General features: G+C 41.2%; 1 protein-coding gene across 2 annotated transcripts in view; it reads left to right on the top strand.

Moving 5' to 3' along the window:
- FAF1 (Fas associated factor 1) overlaps positions 1-17,906 on the top strand; it is a 415,784-nt gene that overhangs the window by 273,973 nt on the left and 123,905 nt on the right. For both annotated transcript variants that reach the window (XM_020987731.2, XM_020987730.2), the window contains exon 9: positions 13,499-13,594. In XM_020987731.2, the coding sequence (XP_020843390.1) occupies positions 13,499-13,594 (96 nt within the window). The remainder of the gene's footprint in view (positions 1-13,498; positions 13,595-17,906) is intronic.

The raw sequence follows: 17,906 nt of genomic DNA, 5'->3' as shown, positions 1-17,906 counted from the left end.
TCTGCTAGGGCCTCTGGACCATTATTGGCCACTTCTTTCTTAACAGTGGGCTTTTTTTTTTTAATTTGGTGACAAAACTGCTATTTAACCTTGCTACAAGAATGTGGCAGCAGGCTAGTCCAGGCAGGTTACCACAGGCACTTGGTAACTAACATTCTTAATAAGCTTGTTTCAGCCTGCAGCAAATTAAAGCTTTGTGACTTTCTAGCACATAAGTGATTTAAAAAAAAATGCCCCACTTGAATTATGGAGAACAAAAAATAGAGTCTTTCCAATGAGAACTGAAACTTTAACATTGGGATGCAGTGAGATTTCAGGCTATTGCAGTCATTGGATGTAGTAGGATCCTGGCTTCAGGGCCAATGGGGGCATCCCCTTAGAGGTGTCTAACAGGCTGCCCAGTGAGGCTGGAACCAGATGAAAATGTAAGTGGGAAATCTTTAACAAATAAAACTACAACAGAACATAGATGGTGTCAGCATGTGACGCTGAGGGATCCTTGGGTACTATTCAGTCCCTTTACTATTTGAGCTTTCTTTAACCCTACTGCTCTGGTCCACACCCTCAGAAACTGAGGCATGACTTTTCCAAGCTTGCCCAAGAAGGAAGTAGTCTAGATGAGGTTTGAACCAAGGCTTGCTAATTCCAGTGCACTGTACCAGTCTGTACCACAGATTCTTAGAGGTGCCCCAGCGAAGGCAAGCTGTGGTTGGGCTGACTTCAGTGTGGCCATCTGCCTCCTGGTTTTCGTAGCCCCTCTGCTGGTCCTGGAGGCTGCTGGATAGATTGCTATTAATAACACTAGTGCTGAACCAAAGCTGTTTTGAAAGGATGAGGCACTGGCAAGGTTAGAGATGTTGTGACACCCAGAGGAGGCAGCAGTGTTTTACAATAGGAAGAAGAAACCAGGAGAAGAGTTGTGTTTCCAAGCTTCATGGATCGCCTGTCCCAACGGCTTTGCAAGCTTGAAAACACTCTATGAGCGTAAGCTTTTGGTAGCAGCTGCATTTGGTTGAGTCCTCCCAGGGAATGTGGACACTTCTAGATCTCTCTCCTCTCTTCCCTCTGCCCTCTCCTGTCTTCTCTCCCTTTTCTCTCCTCTCCTTTTCTCTGTCCCTCTTGCCTTTTCCCTTTGTCTTCTTGTCCCTCTTCTCCCCACACCTTTTTAAGAATTCAGGAAGTAAACTTTGAGGACATGTATAAGAACCCTCACATTTTCAGTTGAATCCAGCAACGTTTATTAAGCACTTAGTGTGTGTATGCAGAGTCAAGGAGGCATTAACCTGGTAATTAGGGGGCAGTGGGAAGTGGTACTGAGAATGTTGTTGAATCATTTTTTCAGTCGTGTGTGACGCCATTTGGGGTTTTCTTGGCAAAGTTACTAAACTGATATTTCCTTGAGAGACCCACACATACTGATTTGATCAATACCTGTGTGAAAGAAAAGTACAAGCAAAGCACGTGCATGCACACACGCACACACACATTCAGAGTTAAGGAAAGAAAGGAGCTTGGTTGCTGCTGGAGTCATCAGAGGAGGATTCTAGGAGGATGGAATGTTGCGATTGGGCCCCACGTGAGCCTGGCTATCAAGAACATCAGGTTGAGAGGGAGAAGGTGGGCAGGATGCCTTGGCTGGAATTTAGGGCACATCATGAGGATTAGACAAGAAAGATGTTGAAGTTTAGTCTGATCAATCTTGAAACTTGAAAGGACTGTTTGATATTGTTTGAAGAAAGCAACTTTTATAAGCCCCTGGAGAGCCAAGCTTCAGAAATAACATTATGTTTTATTCATGATTATCAGCCATAGACACCCAGCTTGTAGCAGCACAGGATACATGCGTTGCCATCTGCACATTGTCCAAATATTATGTTTTGATTTGTTTTTTAAGTAAAGCAAATACTGTATATGCTGTTGTAAATTATGCAAAGAGAAATTCCCAGTGAAAAGTTTTGGAAACCCTGGAATAAAGGGCCTGAGGCCACTCCTGTCCTCAAGTCATTCCTGACCCTATTAGTGGGTCAGTTTTTTGTACATTTGACTACAGTCAAATCAACACTACTATTGTTGTCTTCTCTTCTCCCCCCCCCAGTGTAACTCTTTGAGGGCATGGATTATCTTATTTGCCTCTGTTTGCATCCTTATTGCCCCTGGTGCTGGGCCTGTGGCTAGCACCAAGGAATGATTTTTCATTCTTTCTTTCATCCCTTCATTTTTTGTTATTTAGTGCTTGTAGTCTTAGCACCTGCTGATTCTTTTCTCAATGAAAGTGCTATCTTGTAGGGATTGGAGGCAATATAGTTGTCTACAAATCTTTAACCTCTCTGTTTAGTTGTTCCTGACCCTTGTGCTTCACTGAGTTTCTTGCCTTTCTCCTCTGTTTTTACCTTTGTTTTGCAGTCCCCAAGTATTACTATCTATGTCGATTTAATTTAGAAGATCTTAGGAAGATCTTCATAGACTTTCTCCATGCCTACATTTACTCCAATTAATATTGATGTATTAGCTGCAGCTGTTTTCGTGATGATCTTTTTAAAGACATCATGACTTCTTCAGTACAGAAAGAAAAATGCCCCTATGAAATGATATATCCTGTTGCTTTTGATCATATAATAAAATGAATACGCCAAATTTCTTTATTTGCCTCACCAAGGAGTACTCATGAACTATTTTTTTCATTTAATTCTATCTTCCTTTTTTCTTTAATTATATCTTTAAACCAGGCAGAGTCCCGTTAATGATAGGAGAATCATTCCTGCATCAATTGTCTATCCTAAGCCTATTGGCTTGTTAGAGAAAAATCAAAATTAATAAAAAAACTAGAAGAATGAAAAAAGATATTATATGTGATTGGAACAATTGCTATTCAAAGCTATTCAGAGAAGTTATTGATAAAGAAAATTGGATGATGGATGGTAGAAAGTACTAAGAATGTACTAAGTACCAAGAAAATATTAAGAATAATTATTTCATACAAAAGTTTAACTAATGTAAATCACTTGCCATAGTAAGGAAACCATGAAGGCCTAAAAATCCTTAGCGAGCAAAGTTGGGACTTAATTGCTGTGCAGAAAATTATAGCAGTGAAAGGCAATACTCAGGCAGTCAGCAGTCATTGATTAAGAACCTACAGTGTTCCAGGCACTGCACTTAGCACTGAGATCTACAAAGAAAGGCAAGAATTAGCTCCTGTTTTAAAGAGTCAGAGAATGAGAGAAAGGAAGAGCATTCCAGGCATGGAGACAAAGAGAAGAAAGATGACAGGTTGAGTGCAAGGCATAATGTGGCTCCATCTTAGAGTGTCTAGAGGGAAATACAGTGTAAGGAGGATGGAGGAGTAAGAGGGAGCCAGGTTAGGGAGAGCTTTACATCTCCCAAAACGACTTGAGATTTGATCTTGAGAGTCATAGGAGCCTCTAAGCCATTTAGAGTTTATTGAGCAGAGGGTATCATGATCAGACCCATACTTCAGAAAAATCAGCTTGGTATCAAAGTGGAGAATGAATTGGAATTGAAGTGAAGAGAGACATGAGGAAGGGAGAATAATTAAAAGGCTGTTGCAAAATCATTAAGCAAGAGGTGATAAGGGCCTGAATAAACTTGGTGGCTGGTAAGTGGAGAGGAGATCTGTGCATGATATGGTAAATGTAAGATATCCTTATCTCTGTCTCACTGTGTCTGCAACCCAGTAGACATTTACCAAATGCTTGTTTATTGATATCACAAAACTTAGTTTTGAGGGATGAGGGAAAGAAAGGTATTGAAGATGACACTGAGAGTTCAAACCTTAGTGACTAGAAGGATGGTGGTATCCTCAGTAAGTAATAAAGAAGTTCAGAAATTGGGTGGAATAGGGAGGGGAGGGATTGGGAAGAGATAATAAATTCTGTTGTAGGCATTGTATTTGAGGTGTCTGTGGGACATCCAGTTTAATATCCAACCAGCAGTGGGTTATGTGAGACTGAAGAGCAGAAGAGAAACTAGAGCTGGATAAATAGATCTCAGAATCTTCAGCATAGAGTTGGTCACGGGAGATAATGAGATCACCCAGGGAGAGATTATAGAGGAAAAAAGGAATCAGAATGAGGCCATAGAGTCTTGGGAAACAGGAACAGGTAGTAGGCATGATATAAGTGGTAATCCAGTAGAAGAGACTGAGAGAAAGCAACCAGACATGTAGGAGAAGCAAGAGAAAGCAAAGTTACCAAAACTCACAGAGAAGTGTGTCCAGGAGGGGAAGGTCTGGTCAGGTGGATGGGCCAAAGAGGTACAGAGAGGTCATAAAAGATGAAGATCAAGAAGAGACCATTAGATTAGACAACTAATAAAGCACTGGTTAATTTTGGAGACAACAATTTAAGTGATAAAGTCCGAAGCCAGATTGCATCAGATTTAGAAAAGAGTGAGAGGAGAGGAAGGTGGAGGCAACAGTTATAGATGACTTTTAAGGAATTTAGCTAAGAAGGAAAGGAGAAATACAGGAAGCCAGCTAGTGGGCATTGTAGCATCTAGTGAAGGAGAAACACACATGTCTACAGGCATTATGGAAGTGACCAGTAGGTAAGCAGAGATTGAAGATTTAAGAGAGTGGGGATAATAGTATTAGCAATCTACTGGCTTTTCTACCTAGAAAAGGTAGACAGCAAAGGAAAATTAAGCAGATTAGACCAGGTATGTCTAGAGGTGATCTGTGCTGGAAGTGACACAGTGTTGAGGGTTCACAAAGCATCTAAAGAAAGGGGAGAGAGCAAAGATATAAAAAAAAGAACCTTGATCTTATATTAGGAACTTTCCTATCTATATAAAATTCTCATAATTATTAACATGCTCCATGAAGTTATCCTTAATGAGGGTCTTAATAGGAAACAAAAAGGCCTTTGCAACTGATATCCCAAAGTGAACCTCAGCTTTACTATTACACAGTTAATTGAAAGATAGATGACAGATCCCACTGGACTTAGTTTTTATTATTTTGTAAAAAGCATTTGATTTGGTAACGCGAACATTATCTTAAAGCCTCTCTTTCAACAACATATCACCTATCCAAATGTCTAAATCATTCAGGATTCCTTGAAAGATATAACAGAATGAATGAGCAAATGAATGAAATGAATGAATTAGAGTGCTTTCTATGAAGAAAGTACTGTGCTAAGTTCTACGGATACAAATAGAAAAGCAAGACAGAGAACATTATTTAGTGACTCGGACATGAGATGAGATAAAAACTGAGATATGTATTCTCACCACTGTGATGGAAGACTTTCAGCACAAAGTTCAAGTTGAAAAGGTTTTTTAAAGAGAAATTAGTCCTGTAAGGCTTTTTGTGGATGATTAACCCTGGTTGTCCGCCAAGGCTCTGTCCTGGGCCCTCTTTTCTTTTCCCTCCATACTGCCTTCACTTAATGATCTCATTAGCTCCCATAGGTTTAATTATCATCTCTATGCAGATGATTTCCATATCATTCTTTCCGGCCATAATCTTTTTCCTGAACTCCAGTATTGCATCACCAGCTGTCTTTTGGATGTTTTAAACTAAACGAAACAAACTTGACATGTCCACCCTAGAACTCATTCTCTCTCCCCCTGAAGGTCCTAATGATTTGCCAGGGGGCACTAAGAAGGTATGTGATTTGCCACACAGCCAACATGTATCGAGGAAGGATTTGAACCCAGATCTTCCTGAATCATCCCTTTGTCCACAGCACTATGCTGCTTCTAATGCATATACCATGTATTATTTTGGACTGTAATGATATGTCAACATGTCTTATCCCTCTGAGTTCTATGAGGGCAGCACCATACCTAACACTGGACATACAATAGGTATTAAACCTACCTGCTGTTGTTCAGGAAGGATTTGTTTCAGTTCATATTTTCTAGATCTTCTCCCTCCTCCCCCCCCAAAAAAAAAAATTCCTGCATCACCTCTCACCTGGACTATTGCAGAGACTTCCTCATTGGTTTCCTTCCTCAAATCTCTTTCCTTTCCAGTCTGTCCTCCACACATCTGCCAAAGTGCTGAAAGGATGTTCCTGAAGAATAGGTCTAACCATGTCACTTTCTTGTCCATAACATTCCAGTGCTCTCCCTCAGCTCTAGGATAAAAAACTGCTTTGGAACTTGAATCTTTCTTACTCTGGCAAGAGCCCAGCTTCCCAGGCTTATTGTCCTCCTTCATGTAGTCTGTGTTCCAAGCAAAGTGGCTTTTTGCTGTTCTTCCCGGAGTCCATTGGACCCTCTATCTCCGTGCTTCTGTGCTGGTTGGCTGCCATGTTTTATATACTCTCCTTCCTCTTCTCTGCTTCTTTTGAGGCTCCAGCTCAGAGGCCTCATTCCTTACCTGCCCCTGTTAATTTTCCCTGCCCCACCACCATTACACCCCTCCCCTCACATTTACTTTGTCCATATGTTGGATCTGCTTATGTGTCTATGCTTTCTTTGTGATAGAACGTTAAGTTCCTTGCCTAACATAGTAGGTACCTGGCACGTAGTAGACAATAAATGTTTTTTAATGGATTAATATTTAACATGAATCAAAAAGGTGTAGTGGGAGGAGCACCATAAGGATGACAAGGTTTGAGTGTTGCCCAGGCTAAGCCTTTGTTTCTACATCTCTAAAATGGAAATAATAATGCCTATCCTGCCTCCCTCAAGGGACACTTTCAGAACTAACTAGATCATGGGTGTGAGAGAGCCTTAATAAGCATAAAGCATTATTGAAATAGAAAATGATTTATCTCAACAAATGACAAATCTTAAAAGTCTCCTCCTTTCCTCTGTCTTTTAGTTACAATTATTAGCTGTATTGCTGTTCAGTTTATAGCCAGTGCCAGTGTTTGTTTGCCATTTCACTAATTTGGGGTTTAAACTTACCGTAACAATGAGCCTATGACGTACCCAGCCTTCCCTTAGGAAGGTGTTAATGGATATTTTTGTTACCAGAGACCACAATCATACCAGCTACAGATTGTTGGGCCCCCAGGTGTACAGTTAGACAGATTCAGGTGGGCGGTAGCACAACTTCTAAATTACCGTATTAGAAGCCAAATGTAAAGAGTCATAGAACAGAGTGTCAGAGCCGGAAGGAACCTTGGAAGAGAGAGCACAGAATGTCGGACCTGGGAGGGCCTTTAGAAAACAGAAGCTTACTTTGTTGATGAGGAAACTGAGGTCCAGGGAGTTGAGTCACTTTGTCCAGGCTTACACCAGAAATTGGGATATAGCTGGAACTGAAGCTTTTCCTAGCAGGCCACAGGAGCTCTCCCTAAAGCCTTTGGGAGAAGCATGGAGATGCTTTTCTTGTCTAGAACATTTTGCTTCTGAGGGCTTTCAGTTTCTGTGTTAAGAACTACAGCATCTGGGGATAAAGAGGTGTTTGTCCCTCCATACTCTGTCCTTATCAGGCCTCATTGGGAATATTGGATTCAGTTCTTGGGGCAACATTTTAGGAGGGACATTAATGAACTGGCAAGCATCCAATAGGACAGCCTAGATGATGAAAAACTTCAAGTTCATGCCATATGAGAAATCACTTGAAGAAACTGGGAATATGTAGCTAGGAGAAAAAAAAATACTGGGGGAATCTGATAGCTGTGTTCAAGTTTAGAAGTGGTATTATTTGATGGAGGGATTAGTCCTGTTCTGCTTGGCCTCAGAGGGTGGAACCAGGTGTAATGGGTGAAAGTTGTAAAGAGGTTAATTTAAACTTGATGTCTGGAAAAAATTTCCCAACAATTGTATCTGTCCCAAAATGGAATGGGCTGCCTCAGGAGATCATGATTTCCTCTGATTTGAGGCAAAAGCTGGATGACCACTCAGCTAATCCTTCAACAAGCATTTATTAAGAGCTTACTATGGGCTAAGCATTATGCTAAGCACTAGAGATAAATTAGTCCCTTCTCTCAAGGAGCTCACAGTCTAATGGGGGAGACAGAATGTAAACAGCTATGTACAAATAAGATATATACATATATATTTCATATGTATGCATGAGATATATATATATATATATATATATATATATATATGTGTGTGTGTGCATACATACATACATATATATATGTGTATATATATATATATATATGTATGTATATGTGATAAATTGGAGATAATCAACAGTGAGAAGGCATAAGAATTAAGATGGATCAGGAAAGGCTTCCTATAGAAGAGATAGGACTTTAGCTGAGACTTGAAGGAGGCTGGGGAAGCCAGGAGGCAGAGATGAGGAAGGAAAGTATACCAGGTATAGGGAGGGAACAGCCAGTGAAAAGGGAGAGTCCATAAATAGAGTGCAAGGAACAGCCAGGAGGCCAATGTCACCGGGTCACAGAAGACATGGAGGGGACTAACATGTTGACCAGAAGGGTCAGAGGGGGCTAGCTTATGAAGGGCTTTGAGTGCCAAACAAGATTTTATATTTGATCCTGTAGGGGCAGCTGAGGGGAGAAGTAGATAGAGCACTGAGCTTGGAATCGAGAAGACTCTTCATGAGATCAAATCTGGCCTCAGACACTTAATAGCTGTATGACCCTGGGCAAGTCACTTCACCCTGCTTGCCTCAGTTTCCTCATCTATAAAATGAGCTGCAGAAAGATATGGCAAAGCCCTCCAGTATCTTTGCCAAGAAAACCCCAGATAGGGTCATGAAGAGTTGGACCCTATTAAAACGACTCAACAGCGACGACATGGGTGCTACTACAGTTGGATGAATAGAGGAGTGACGTGATCAGATCTGTGTTTTAGGACATTTAGTTTGACAGCCAAGCGAAGGATGGGCTGCAGGTGTGATGTCAGCAGCTGCTAGGATTTTTGCTCTAAGGCCTCTTCCAGTTTTAACATTCTTTTCTCCCCCAGCTCTGACCAAAATAATAAAAAGAAAAAGTCACACCATCCCTGCCTTTATAGAGCTTCCAGCCTGATGGAAGAGTAGAGTATGGTATAGTCACAGTTTAGTATAATACAGAGAGGGCCAGGCCAAATGCTGAGAGACATGTGAGTAGGGATCACATTCATGTAGGTTTGTGGGTGGAGAGTGAGAAGAGCATGGTGAACATGAAGCAGATGACATGTGAGTTTGCCTTTAGACAGAGATAGGAGATGGAATAAACTAAAGCTTAAGAGTAGGGGATGGCGGGGACCAGCATTGCAACATAGGGAAAGAATCCTGGATAAGCAAGTTGGAGCCAATTGGGAAGATAACAAAGATAGATGTAATCAGATGATCATCAGATACTGTTGAACAGCGGTAGAGAAGACATAGTTAGAAACAGTCTATCTCAAAGGCAGAAAGACCCAGCTAAAAGGTTATTACAATAGCGTAGGGGAGAAGAGGCCCAGGCCCAGGCCTAAGCAACGTGTTGACAATGAGAATGGAACAGAGCATGGACCTGAGAGATATTTTTACTTTAGCTAATTTAAACATATTAAATTACTAACCTATGTCCTCCTTCCAGTGGTTCTGTGAATAATGGTTCATGGTTTTGCCCCTAACGCAGTTACCAATGTGAGACTTGGAACCAGGGCCCCTGACTCCAAGCTTAGTGTTGTTTTCACTGAATCTTGTTGCCTGTATAAGACAATGGATGAAAAACGACTGAAGCATTATGGATGGTGAGGGAAGGTTGTTATAAGAACTTATTGGTATAACAGAAGAAGCACGAAGTGTTTCGAGAGTTTAAGAGTTGGTTCCAATTCTTCCTGGCTGTTTAACTGAGCAAATCATTTTACCTCTGAGCCTTAATTTCCTTATCTTTAAAGTGGAGATAATAATCCTTGGACTACTTACTCCATATGATTATTATTTGAAAGCTCTTTTTTAAGCCTTAAAGTTCACTACCAATATGTTATTTTTGTAATTATAATGTAATCTTGTAGAGATTTAGATATAATAGAGATACATTGTGGTTTAGTGGTTAGAGAAATTGAATGAGAAAGAAAGAGGTTTAAGGCCCATCTTAGACATACTGGCTAAATGTTCTGGGCAATGTTTAACTTCAGACTTCTCTCTTAGACTGTAAATCCAGTGCCTGACACATAATAGGTGCTTAATAAGTACTCTTAGGAAGGAAGGAAGGAACACTCATTATGTGCTATTACTCTTTGTTAGCCACTATGCTAAATACTTGCATACAAATAGAAAAACAAGACAGATCCTGTCCCCAAGGATTTCATAGTCTAAAAAGGGACATTTTGGCCAGGGGAGATGTGATTTGGTCTGGAAGTCATAGGAATGGTGAGTGGAGCCATAGGGAAATTCTCTGACAAGTGCTTTCCGAGTATGATAGTGTTCATTTAACTCCTGTTCCAAGATTTAGAAGTGGATGAGGGGGTTACATGGGCATGAAGATGACTGGAGAACAGCATACAGTGTTGGGGCATCTTGTTCTGGCTAGTTATGAATAACTCTGACCAATGAGGAGTGAGTAGAATCCCAGGGTGGGAGATGGAGAGTCTCACTTGGCATTAAGATGACCAGTCAGGGAGGCGGAGCAAAAGCAGTGACTTACTTCAGCTCTCCCCCAAACCCCTCCAAATACCTATAAAAAATGGCTCTAAACAAATTCTAAAGCAGCACAACCCACAAAAAGACAGAGAAACAAATTTCCAGCCCAAGACAGTCTGAATGATTGATCAGAAAAGTATATCGAGAGGAGAGGAGTGCAGCGCGGTATGGGCGCAGAGGCCGCAGCGAACCTGGAAACAGGCCTCAGAGGACTGAATCTCGGGCAGCTGTGGTGGTTTCCAGACTTCTCAACCCACAAACGCCAAAGACAACTTAGAAGGTCAGTGGGAAAAGTCTGTTTTTGCGGTGCTAAGAAAGGAGCTAGGTCTCAGAGCCAGTTCCAGAACACAGAAATAGCCTAACCCAAATGACAAAAGAGGTCCAAAAAGCCAATGAGGGGAAGAATGCCCTAAAAAAAGAAAAAATTGGCCAAATGGAAAAATGAAGTCCCAAAGATTACTGAAGAAAATACTTCCTTAAAAATTAGAATAGAGCAATTGGAAGCTAGTGACTTTATGAGAAATCAAGACTCTCTAAAACAAATCCAAAAGAATGAAAAAATAGAAGACGATGTGAAATATCTTATTGGAAAAACAGCTGACCTGGAAAATAGATCCAGGAGAGAGAATTTAAAAATTATTGGATTATCTGAAAGCCATGATCAAAAAAGAGCCTAGACATCATCTTTCAAGAAATTATCAGGGAAAACTGCCCTGATATTTTAGAACCAGAGAGCAAAGTAGAAATTGAAAGAATCCACCGATCTCCTCCTGAAAGAGATCCCCAAAGGAAAACTCCTAGGAATATTGTAGCCAAATTCCAGAGTTCCCAGGTCAAGGAGAAAATATTACAAGCTGCCAGAAAGAAACAATTCAAGTATTGTGGAAACACAATCAGGATAACACGAGATTTAGCAGCTTCTACATCAAAGGACAGGAGGGCATGGAATATAATATTCAGGAGGGCAGAGGAGATAGGATTACAACCAAGAATCACCTACCCAGCAAAATTGAGTATAATCCTTCAGGGCAAAAAATGGTCATTCAGTGAAATAGAGGATTTTCAAGCATTCTTGATGAAAAGACCAGAGCTGAATAGAAAATTTGACTTTCAAATACAAGACTCAAGTGGAGCATGAAGAGGTGAACAGGAAAGAGAAATCATAAGAGACTTATTAAGGTTGAACTGTTTACATTCCTACATGGAAAGATGGTATTTATAACTCATGAGACCTTTGTCAGTATTAGGGTAGTTGGAGGAGGAAAAATTATATGATAGATAGATAGATAGATAGATAGATAGATAGATAGATAGATAGATAGATAGAGGGCACAGGGTGAGTTGAAGATGAAGGGGTCATATCTGGAGAATAAAATCAAGGGATGAGAAAGGATTATACTAGGAGAAGAAGAAAAGGAAAGGTAGAACGGGGTAAATTATCTCACAAACAAAAAGAAAAGAAAAGGCTCTTATAGTGGAGGGGAAACAGGGTAAGGTGAGAGGGAACAAGTGAATCTTATTCTCATAGGATTTGGCTTAAGGAGGGAATAACATACACATTCAATTGGGTATGGAAATCTGTCTTACCCTACAAGAAAACAGGGGGAGAAGGGGACCTCTTTAGAGAGCAGGGGGATGATAGAGAGGAGGGCAGAGTGGGAAAGAGGGTAATCAGAAGCAAATATTTCTGAGGAGGGACAGGGTCAAAAGAAAGAATAGAATAAATGGGAGGGCAGGATAGGATTAAGGGAAATAGAGTTAGTTTTTCACAACATGACTGCTATGGAAGTGTTTTGCATAACTGTGCATGTATAACCTATATTGAGTTGCTTGCCTTTTCAGTGAGGGTGGGTGGGGAGGGAGGAAATTTGGAACCCAAAGTTTTAAAAACACATGTTTAAATAAAAATGTTTTCACATGCGGCTGGGAAATAGGAAATACAGGAAATGGGGTACAGAAGTCTATCCTGCCCTACAGGAAAATAGAAGGGGAAGGGTATAAGAGAAGAGGGGGCAGAGATAGAAGAGAGGGCAGACTAGGGGAAGGGGTATTCACAATACATGCCATCTTGGGGTGGGGGAGGGGCGAGATGGGGTGAAAATTTGGAACTCAAAATCTTGTGGAAGTAAATGTTGAAAACTAAAAATAAATAAATTTATATTTTTTGGAAAAAAAAAAAGATGACCAGTCAGTTAATTGGAAAATTACCAAACCATAGCTGACCCACTGGTATCTTCCTCTGTTCCCTGCACCTTCGCCTCCCTTTTATGTTTTGTCTTTAGCATTAGAATGTAAGCACCTCAAGGGCAAAGACTACCTTCATTCAGTGGGTTTTTCTTACCCAGCTGCTCCCTACGCCATTAAAAAACTAGCAAAGTGTAACACAGATGCAGTAAGAAAAGACTGTCGTCCCATTGCCTGTAGGCCTGTAACTTGGTTTCTTGTAGGCCCAGTCTAATTGCCCTTCATTCTTGGGACATGCCTCTTTGGTGATGTTTTTATGTCAGAATGAAGTCCAGAAGCCTGGGTTCAACACTCAGTTGTGTCGTTTGCTGCCTTTGTGAGTTGATGTGAGTCCCTTCACCTCTCTGAGAATCTTTCTTCTCCTCTGTAAAATAGAGATAGTAATCTCTGTGAGGAGAGTTGGTCTGTCCTGTGAGGCTTCCTTGTTCCCGGTGAAGCCATTTCAGTATCCAGTTGTGTTCTTGGACAGATAGAACAAGACCCAGGAGACAGCCCTTGGTGAGAAGATGGAGGTTCAGAGCCAGGGTTTTATACTTAGTAGCTGGGTGACCCTCAGCATATTGGTTTCCTGTCTGGGCCCCAGTTTCTTGACTTGTACAATGACTTCTCAGGTTCCTTTCCCTTACAAGTTCCTTGATTATGTGTCCTGCCCGAGTGACCTGGACACATTTCCCGATATAATAGTGGGAACTGTCTGAAAGATCCCCACTCTCCTGGACACCACTCACCAATGGCTGCTTCTGTTTGCAGATGTGCCTCGTGGCAGCGGGGCTCACCTACCCTTGTCACCAGCTCACAGTGGGGAGAAGGTCTTCGCCAGCACCAGCACGGGAGGAGTCAGAAGAGGTAAGGCTACCCTCTTGGGCACTCTGGGAAGTGGGGTGCTGGCAAGATATAGCCTCCCAGTGTGGAGGCCAGTGTCTAGCCGAGACTTTGGTTCTCCTCCACCTCTGAATATGGTACTCAAAGAGTACTTGGCCTGGTTTTATTGAGTGCTCGCAGCTATATCACTGTTATTTATTTCTTTATCATTGAAACAGAAGAGAGGCTGGTCACATGGCAGAAGGGAGGTGTGCCAGTTGACTAGCCCAAGGGCCCTCTGGTATCCTCACGATGCCAGGAGAAAGAAAGAGGAGGGCCCTCCACATGTGGCAGACTTACAGAAAGTCAGGGGCATGAGGCACACAGTGGGTTGAGATTACAGCCCCATTCATGTATTTAGGTACAATTGATTAAATTAAAAGGTAACATTTATAATGCTTAGTAGCAAAAGTGCTAGATCTGACTCTCAGAAGAACTGGGTATAAATCCTGGCTCTGCTGCTTGCTACCTCTGTCATCTGTGGGACCAGGTCCTTTCTGCTCTCTTGACCTCTGTTTTCTCATCTATAAAATGGAGGAAGGCTCGACTTCTGAGTTGTCTTCCAGCTGTAGACATTGTAAAGAAATTTGAGGTGGGGAAGGGCCAGGGATTGAGACTGAGGAGGTAAGGCCTGGAAGAGAAGGATTCCCAAAAAGGGCCCATTCTCATTGTGATTTTTAAGTTCTTGGTTTGATCACTAACCCTCTTTTTGTGTTTTTCATTGTATCTGAAAAGGATCATGTTTGCTGATGCTGGTTAAATTCATAACAAAAAAGAAAAAATTTTTTTTCAAATACACAAGAGGCTGCTCTGTAGGGAATGAAGGTTTTTCTCCCACCACCCTTTTATTGTTTTCTTGACTCTTCTAGCACAGTTTTCCTGCACATATGCTTTTGTTCCAAGGAGTCCAAGCATTTCCTGCTGTTTTTCTCTTCTTTGCTGAGTACAGTCCAAGGAGGTTAAGTGTCTCCTGAGTACCTGGGCCCACTTATGTTAAATGATCTAGTTAAAAAAGGTGTGAATATCTGTTCAAAAACATTGCTTGAAGAGTTTGCTGAAAGGGAACAGGAGCCTGATTTCTCTCTACAAACTTTTCTTCTCTGACCCTCCCTTTTCAAGGTTTGTTGAATTTAGCCAGTGAGGGTGCAGTGATAGACAACATTAAACGTTCATTCATTCCAAACATGTTGTACCTACTGGGTGCAGAACACTGGGCTGGCCGGTGGGAATTTTAATAAGGTGTGCTCCCTCCTTTTATGGAGCACTTCTTCTAGACAGTTAAAAGCTAAGAGAGCTCTGTTCCAAGTGTGTGCAACGTTTGGCCAGACACGATGAGCCAGCAGGAGGTAGTGAGCCCCTCTCTGTGTGCCAACTTTGACTGAATGAGTGAGGTTACATTGGATCATCTTCATTCAGTTCAATTCAGCCAACATTTATTAAGCACCTGCTGTTACACTTGCAGAAGATTACATTGTTATGGCAATACAGATCTTTGAGAGGTGCAGAAGAGCATACTGTGTGTTTTATAAGCCTTTTCAGACTATAAGGTCATAATGGGATAGTGGAGGAAGGTCCCAGGGTAAGATTGCAATGGCTGCCATGTAAGTACACAGAAATATCCATCAGTGAATATTGTATGGAATAGCTACGTGGCACAGTGGATAGAACGCCTGGCCTGGAGGCCGAAAGACCTGAGTTCAAATATGGCCTCAGACACTAACCAGCTGTGTGACCCTGGGCCAGTCACTGAACACTGTTTGCTTCAGTTCCTCATCTGTAAAATGGAGAAAGAAATGGCAAACCACTCTAGTATCTTTGCCAAGAAAACCCCAAATGAGATCACAGAGAGTCAGATATAACTGAAAAGACTGAACAACAACAATAAAGAATGTTGTTCACTCAATCAACAAGCTTTTATTAAGTGCCTGGTCTCTGCTAGGCTCTATGTAAGACACTGGGGATTACTACCTAATTCTTCTGCTACTTGGATGTTAGATTATTTACTATACCTCTTGCAGAATGTTCTTGGGGAAAGGGAAAGGGCCTCTAAGTCAGTTTTCACACAGGCCTTGAATTTAGAATGTTCCAACCATAGAATCTTAGAGTTGGAAGAGACTTCATCTTTTCCATCCTCCCATACAATGTAAGAGTCTTTATTATTGCATCCTTGGCACTTAGTCAGCCATTATCTGCTGAAACACATGCTAATAGTCAACCATTGCCTGTCACAAGAGCTCAAGTAGGCAGTGCCCAAACAGGGGAGTAATGGCAGGGACGTGCCAGAGCTCTCCCGTATTCCCCTCCAAACAACTTTAAAATAATGCTTCAAAATGAATTCTAGAGTCACAAAACCAACAAAAGGATGCGGCAAAACAATTTTTCAGCTCAAGGCAAGTTAGAAGGTTGGCAAGAAAGATCTGTCTCACTAGTGTGAGGGTAGAGCACAGTCTAGGTCAGGCCACACCTGCAAGTAAGCAGTAGACCTTGCAAGTGCCTGCCGGAGCTCTCAGCCCACAGATGGTAAGGAGTTCAGACAGCTGGTCAGAAGGAGATTACAGAGGACCCTTTGCTGGCACTGATGCAGGACTCTGTTGCATTGCTCATATATGCAGTTCCAGGTCACAGTCTCAGGGCATCGAGGAGCACTAGTAAGAACAAGGACCCTAATCACAGTACCAGGGTGAAAAAGAGTGCTTGTGATCACTCACGGACTCGAAAACAGGCTATGAGAATAGTGAGCATATCTCTCTTTAGATCAGACCGCCTTGGAAGAACTGAACACCCACAGACCCCCAGAACTAGCTCTGAAAACAGCAGCACAAATAAGAGAGGTAGACGAAAAATTGGGAGCGTGATACAAGAAAATCATGAAAATCATGAAAATCAACAGTTTGGTAAAGGAGGCATACAAAAAATACTGAAGAAAGTAACACTTTAAAAATAGAATAGGCCAAATGGTAAAAGGGGCACAAAAATCCCCTGAAGAGAACAACTCCCTAAAAGTAGAATTGGCCCACATGGAGAAAAGATGTGCAAAAATTCACTGAAGAGAACAAGTCCTTAAGAAACAGAATTGGCCCAAAGGAAAAAAGATGTATAAAAATTCCCTGAAGAAAAGACCTCCTTAAAAAGTAGGATTTACCAAATGGAAAAGGGGATATAAAAGCTCACTGAAGAAAATAATTCCTTAAAAATTAGAATTGAGTAAGTGGAAGCTAATGACTGCGTGAGACATCTAAAAACAATCAAAAGGAATCAAAAGGATAAAAAAAAAGGAGAAAATGTGAAATATCTCATTGGGAAAACAACTGACCTGGAAAATACATCAAGGAGAGATAATTTAAGAATTATTGGACTACGTGAAAACCGTCATCAAAAGAAGAACTTAGACATCATCTTTCAAGAAGTTATAAAGGAAAACTGCCCTGCTATCCTTGAACCTGAGGGCAAAATAGAAATTGAAAAAAATCCCCAAATAAAAACTCCTAGGAATATTATAGCCAAATTCCAGAGCTCCCAGGTCAAAGAGAAAATACTTCAAGAGCCAGAAAGAAACAGTTCAAATACCATGGAGCCACACAGTCAGGACTTATTATGTGGATCATAACAAAATGTGGTCAGCCCTTGGAGTACCAGATCATCTTACTTGTCTCCTGAAGAACCTGTATGTGGGCCAAGAAGCAACAGTTAGAACCGAACATGAAACAAATAACTGATTGGTTTAAGATTGGAAAAGGAGTATGACAAAATTGTATATTATCACCTTATTTATTTGACTTACATGCAGAGTACATCATGTGAGATGCCAGGCTGGATGAATCAAAAGCTGGAATTAAGGTTGCTAGGAGAAATATCAACAATCTTAGGCATGCAAGTGAAAGTGAAGAGGAATTAAGAAGCCTCTTGGTGAGGATGAAAGAGGAGAGTATAATAGTTGGCTTAAAGCTTAACATCAAAAAACCTAAGATCTTGGCAACTGGTCCCATTGCTTCCTGACAAATAGAAGGAGAAGAAATGGAAGCAGTGTCAGATTTTTATATTCTTGGGCTCAAAGATCAGTGTAGATGGTGACTGAAGCCATGAAATTAAAAGGCACTTGCTCCTTGGAAGGAAAACTACAGCAAGTCAAGACAGCATGCCAAAAAGTAGAGACATCACCTTGCTAACAAAGGTCCATATAGTCAAAGCTATGGTTTTTCCAGTGGCATTGTATGACTATGAGAGTTGGATTGTAAGGAAAGCTGATTGCCACAGAATTGACACTTTCAGAATATGGTTCTGGAAAAGGCTTTTGAGT

This window comes from Phascolarctos cinereus, unplaced genomic scaffold (assembly GCF_003287225.1).
Source record: "Phascolarctos cinereus isolate Bilbo 61053 unplaced genomic scaffold, phaCin_HiC Scaffold_5;HRSCAF=322, whole genome shotgun sequence".
NCBI classification, from domain to species: domain Eukaryota; kingdom Metazoa; phylum Chordata; class Mammalia; order Diprotodontia; family Phascolarctidae; genus Phascolarctos; species Phascolarctos cinereus.
The sequence above is the reverse complement of the archived record's forward strand: the minus strand, read 5'-3'. Positions and strand labels throughout refer to the sequence as shown.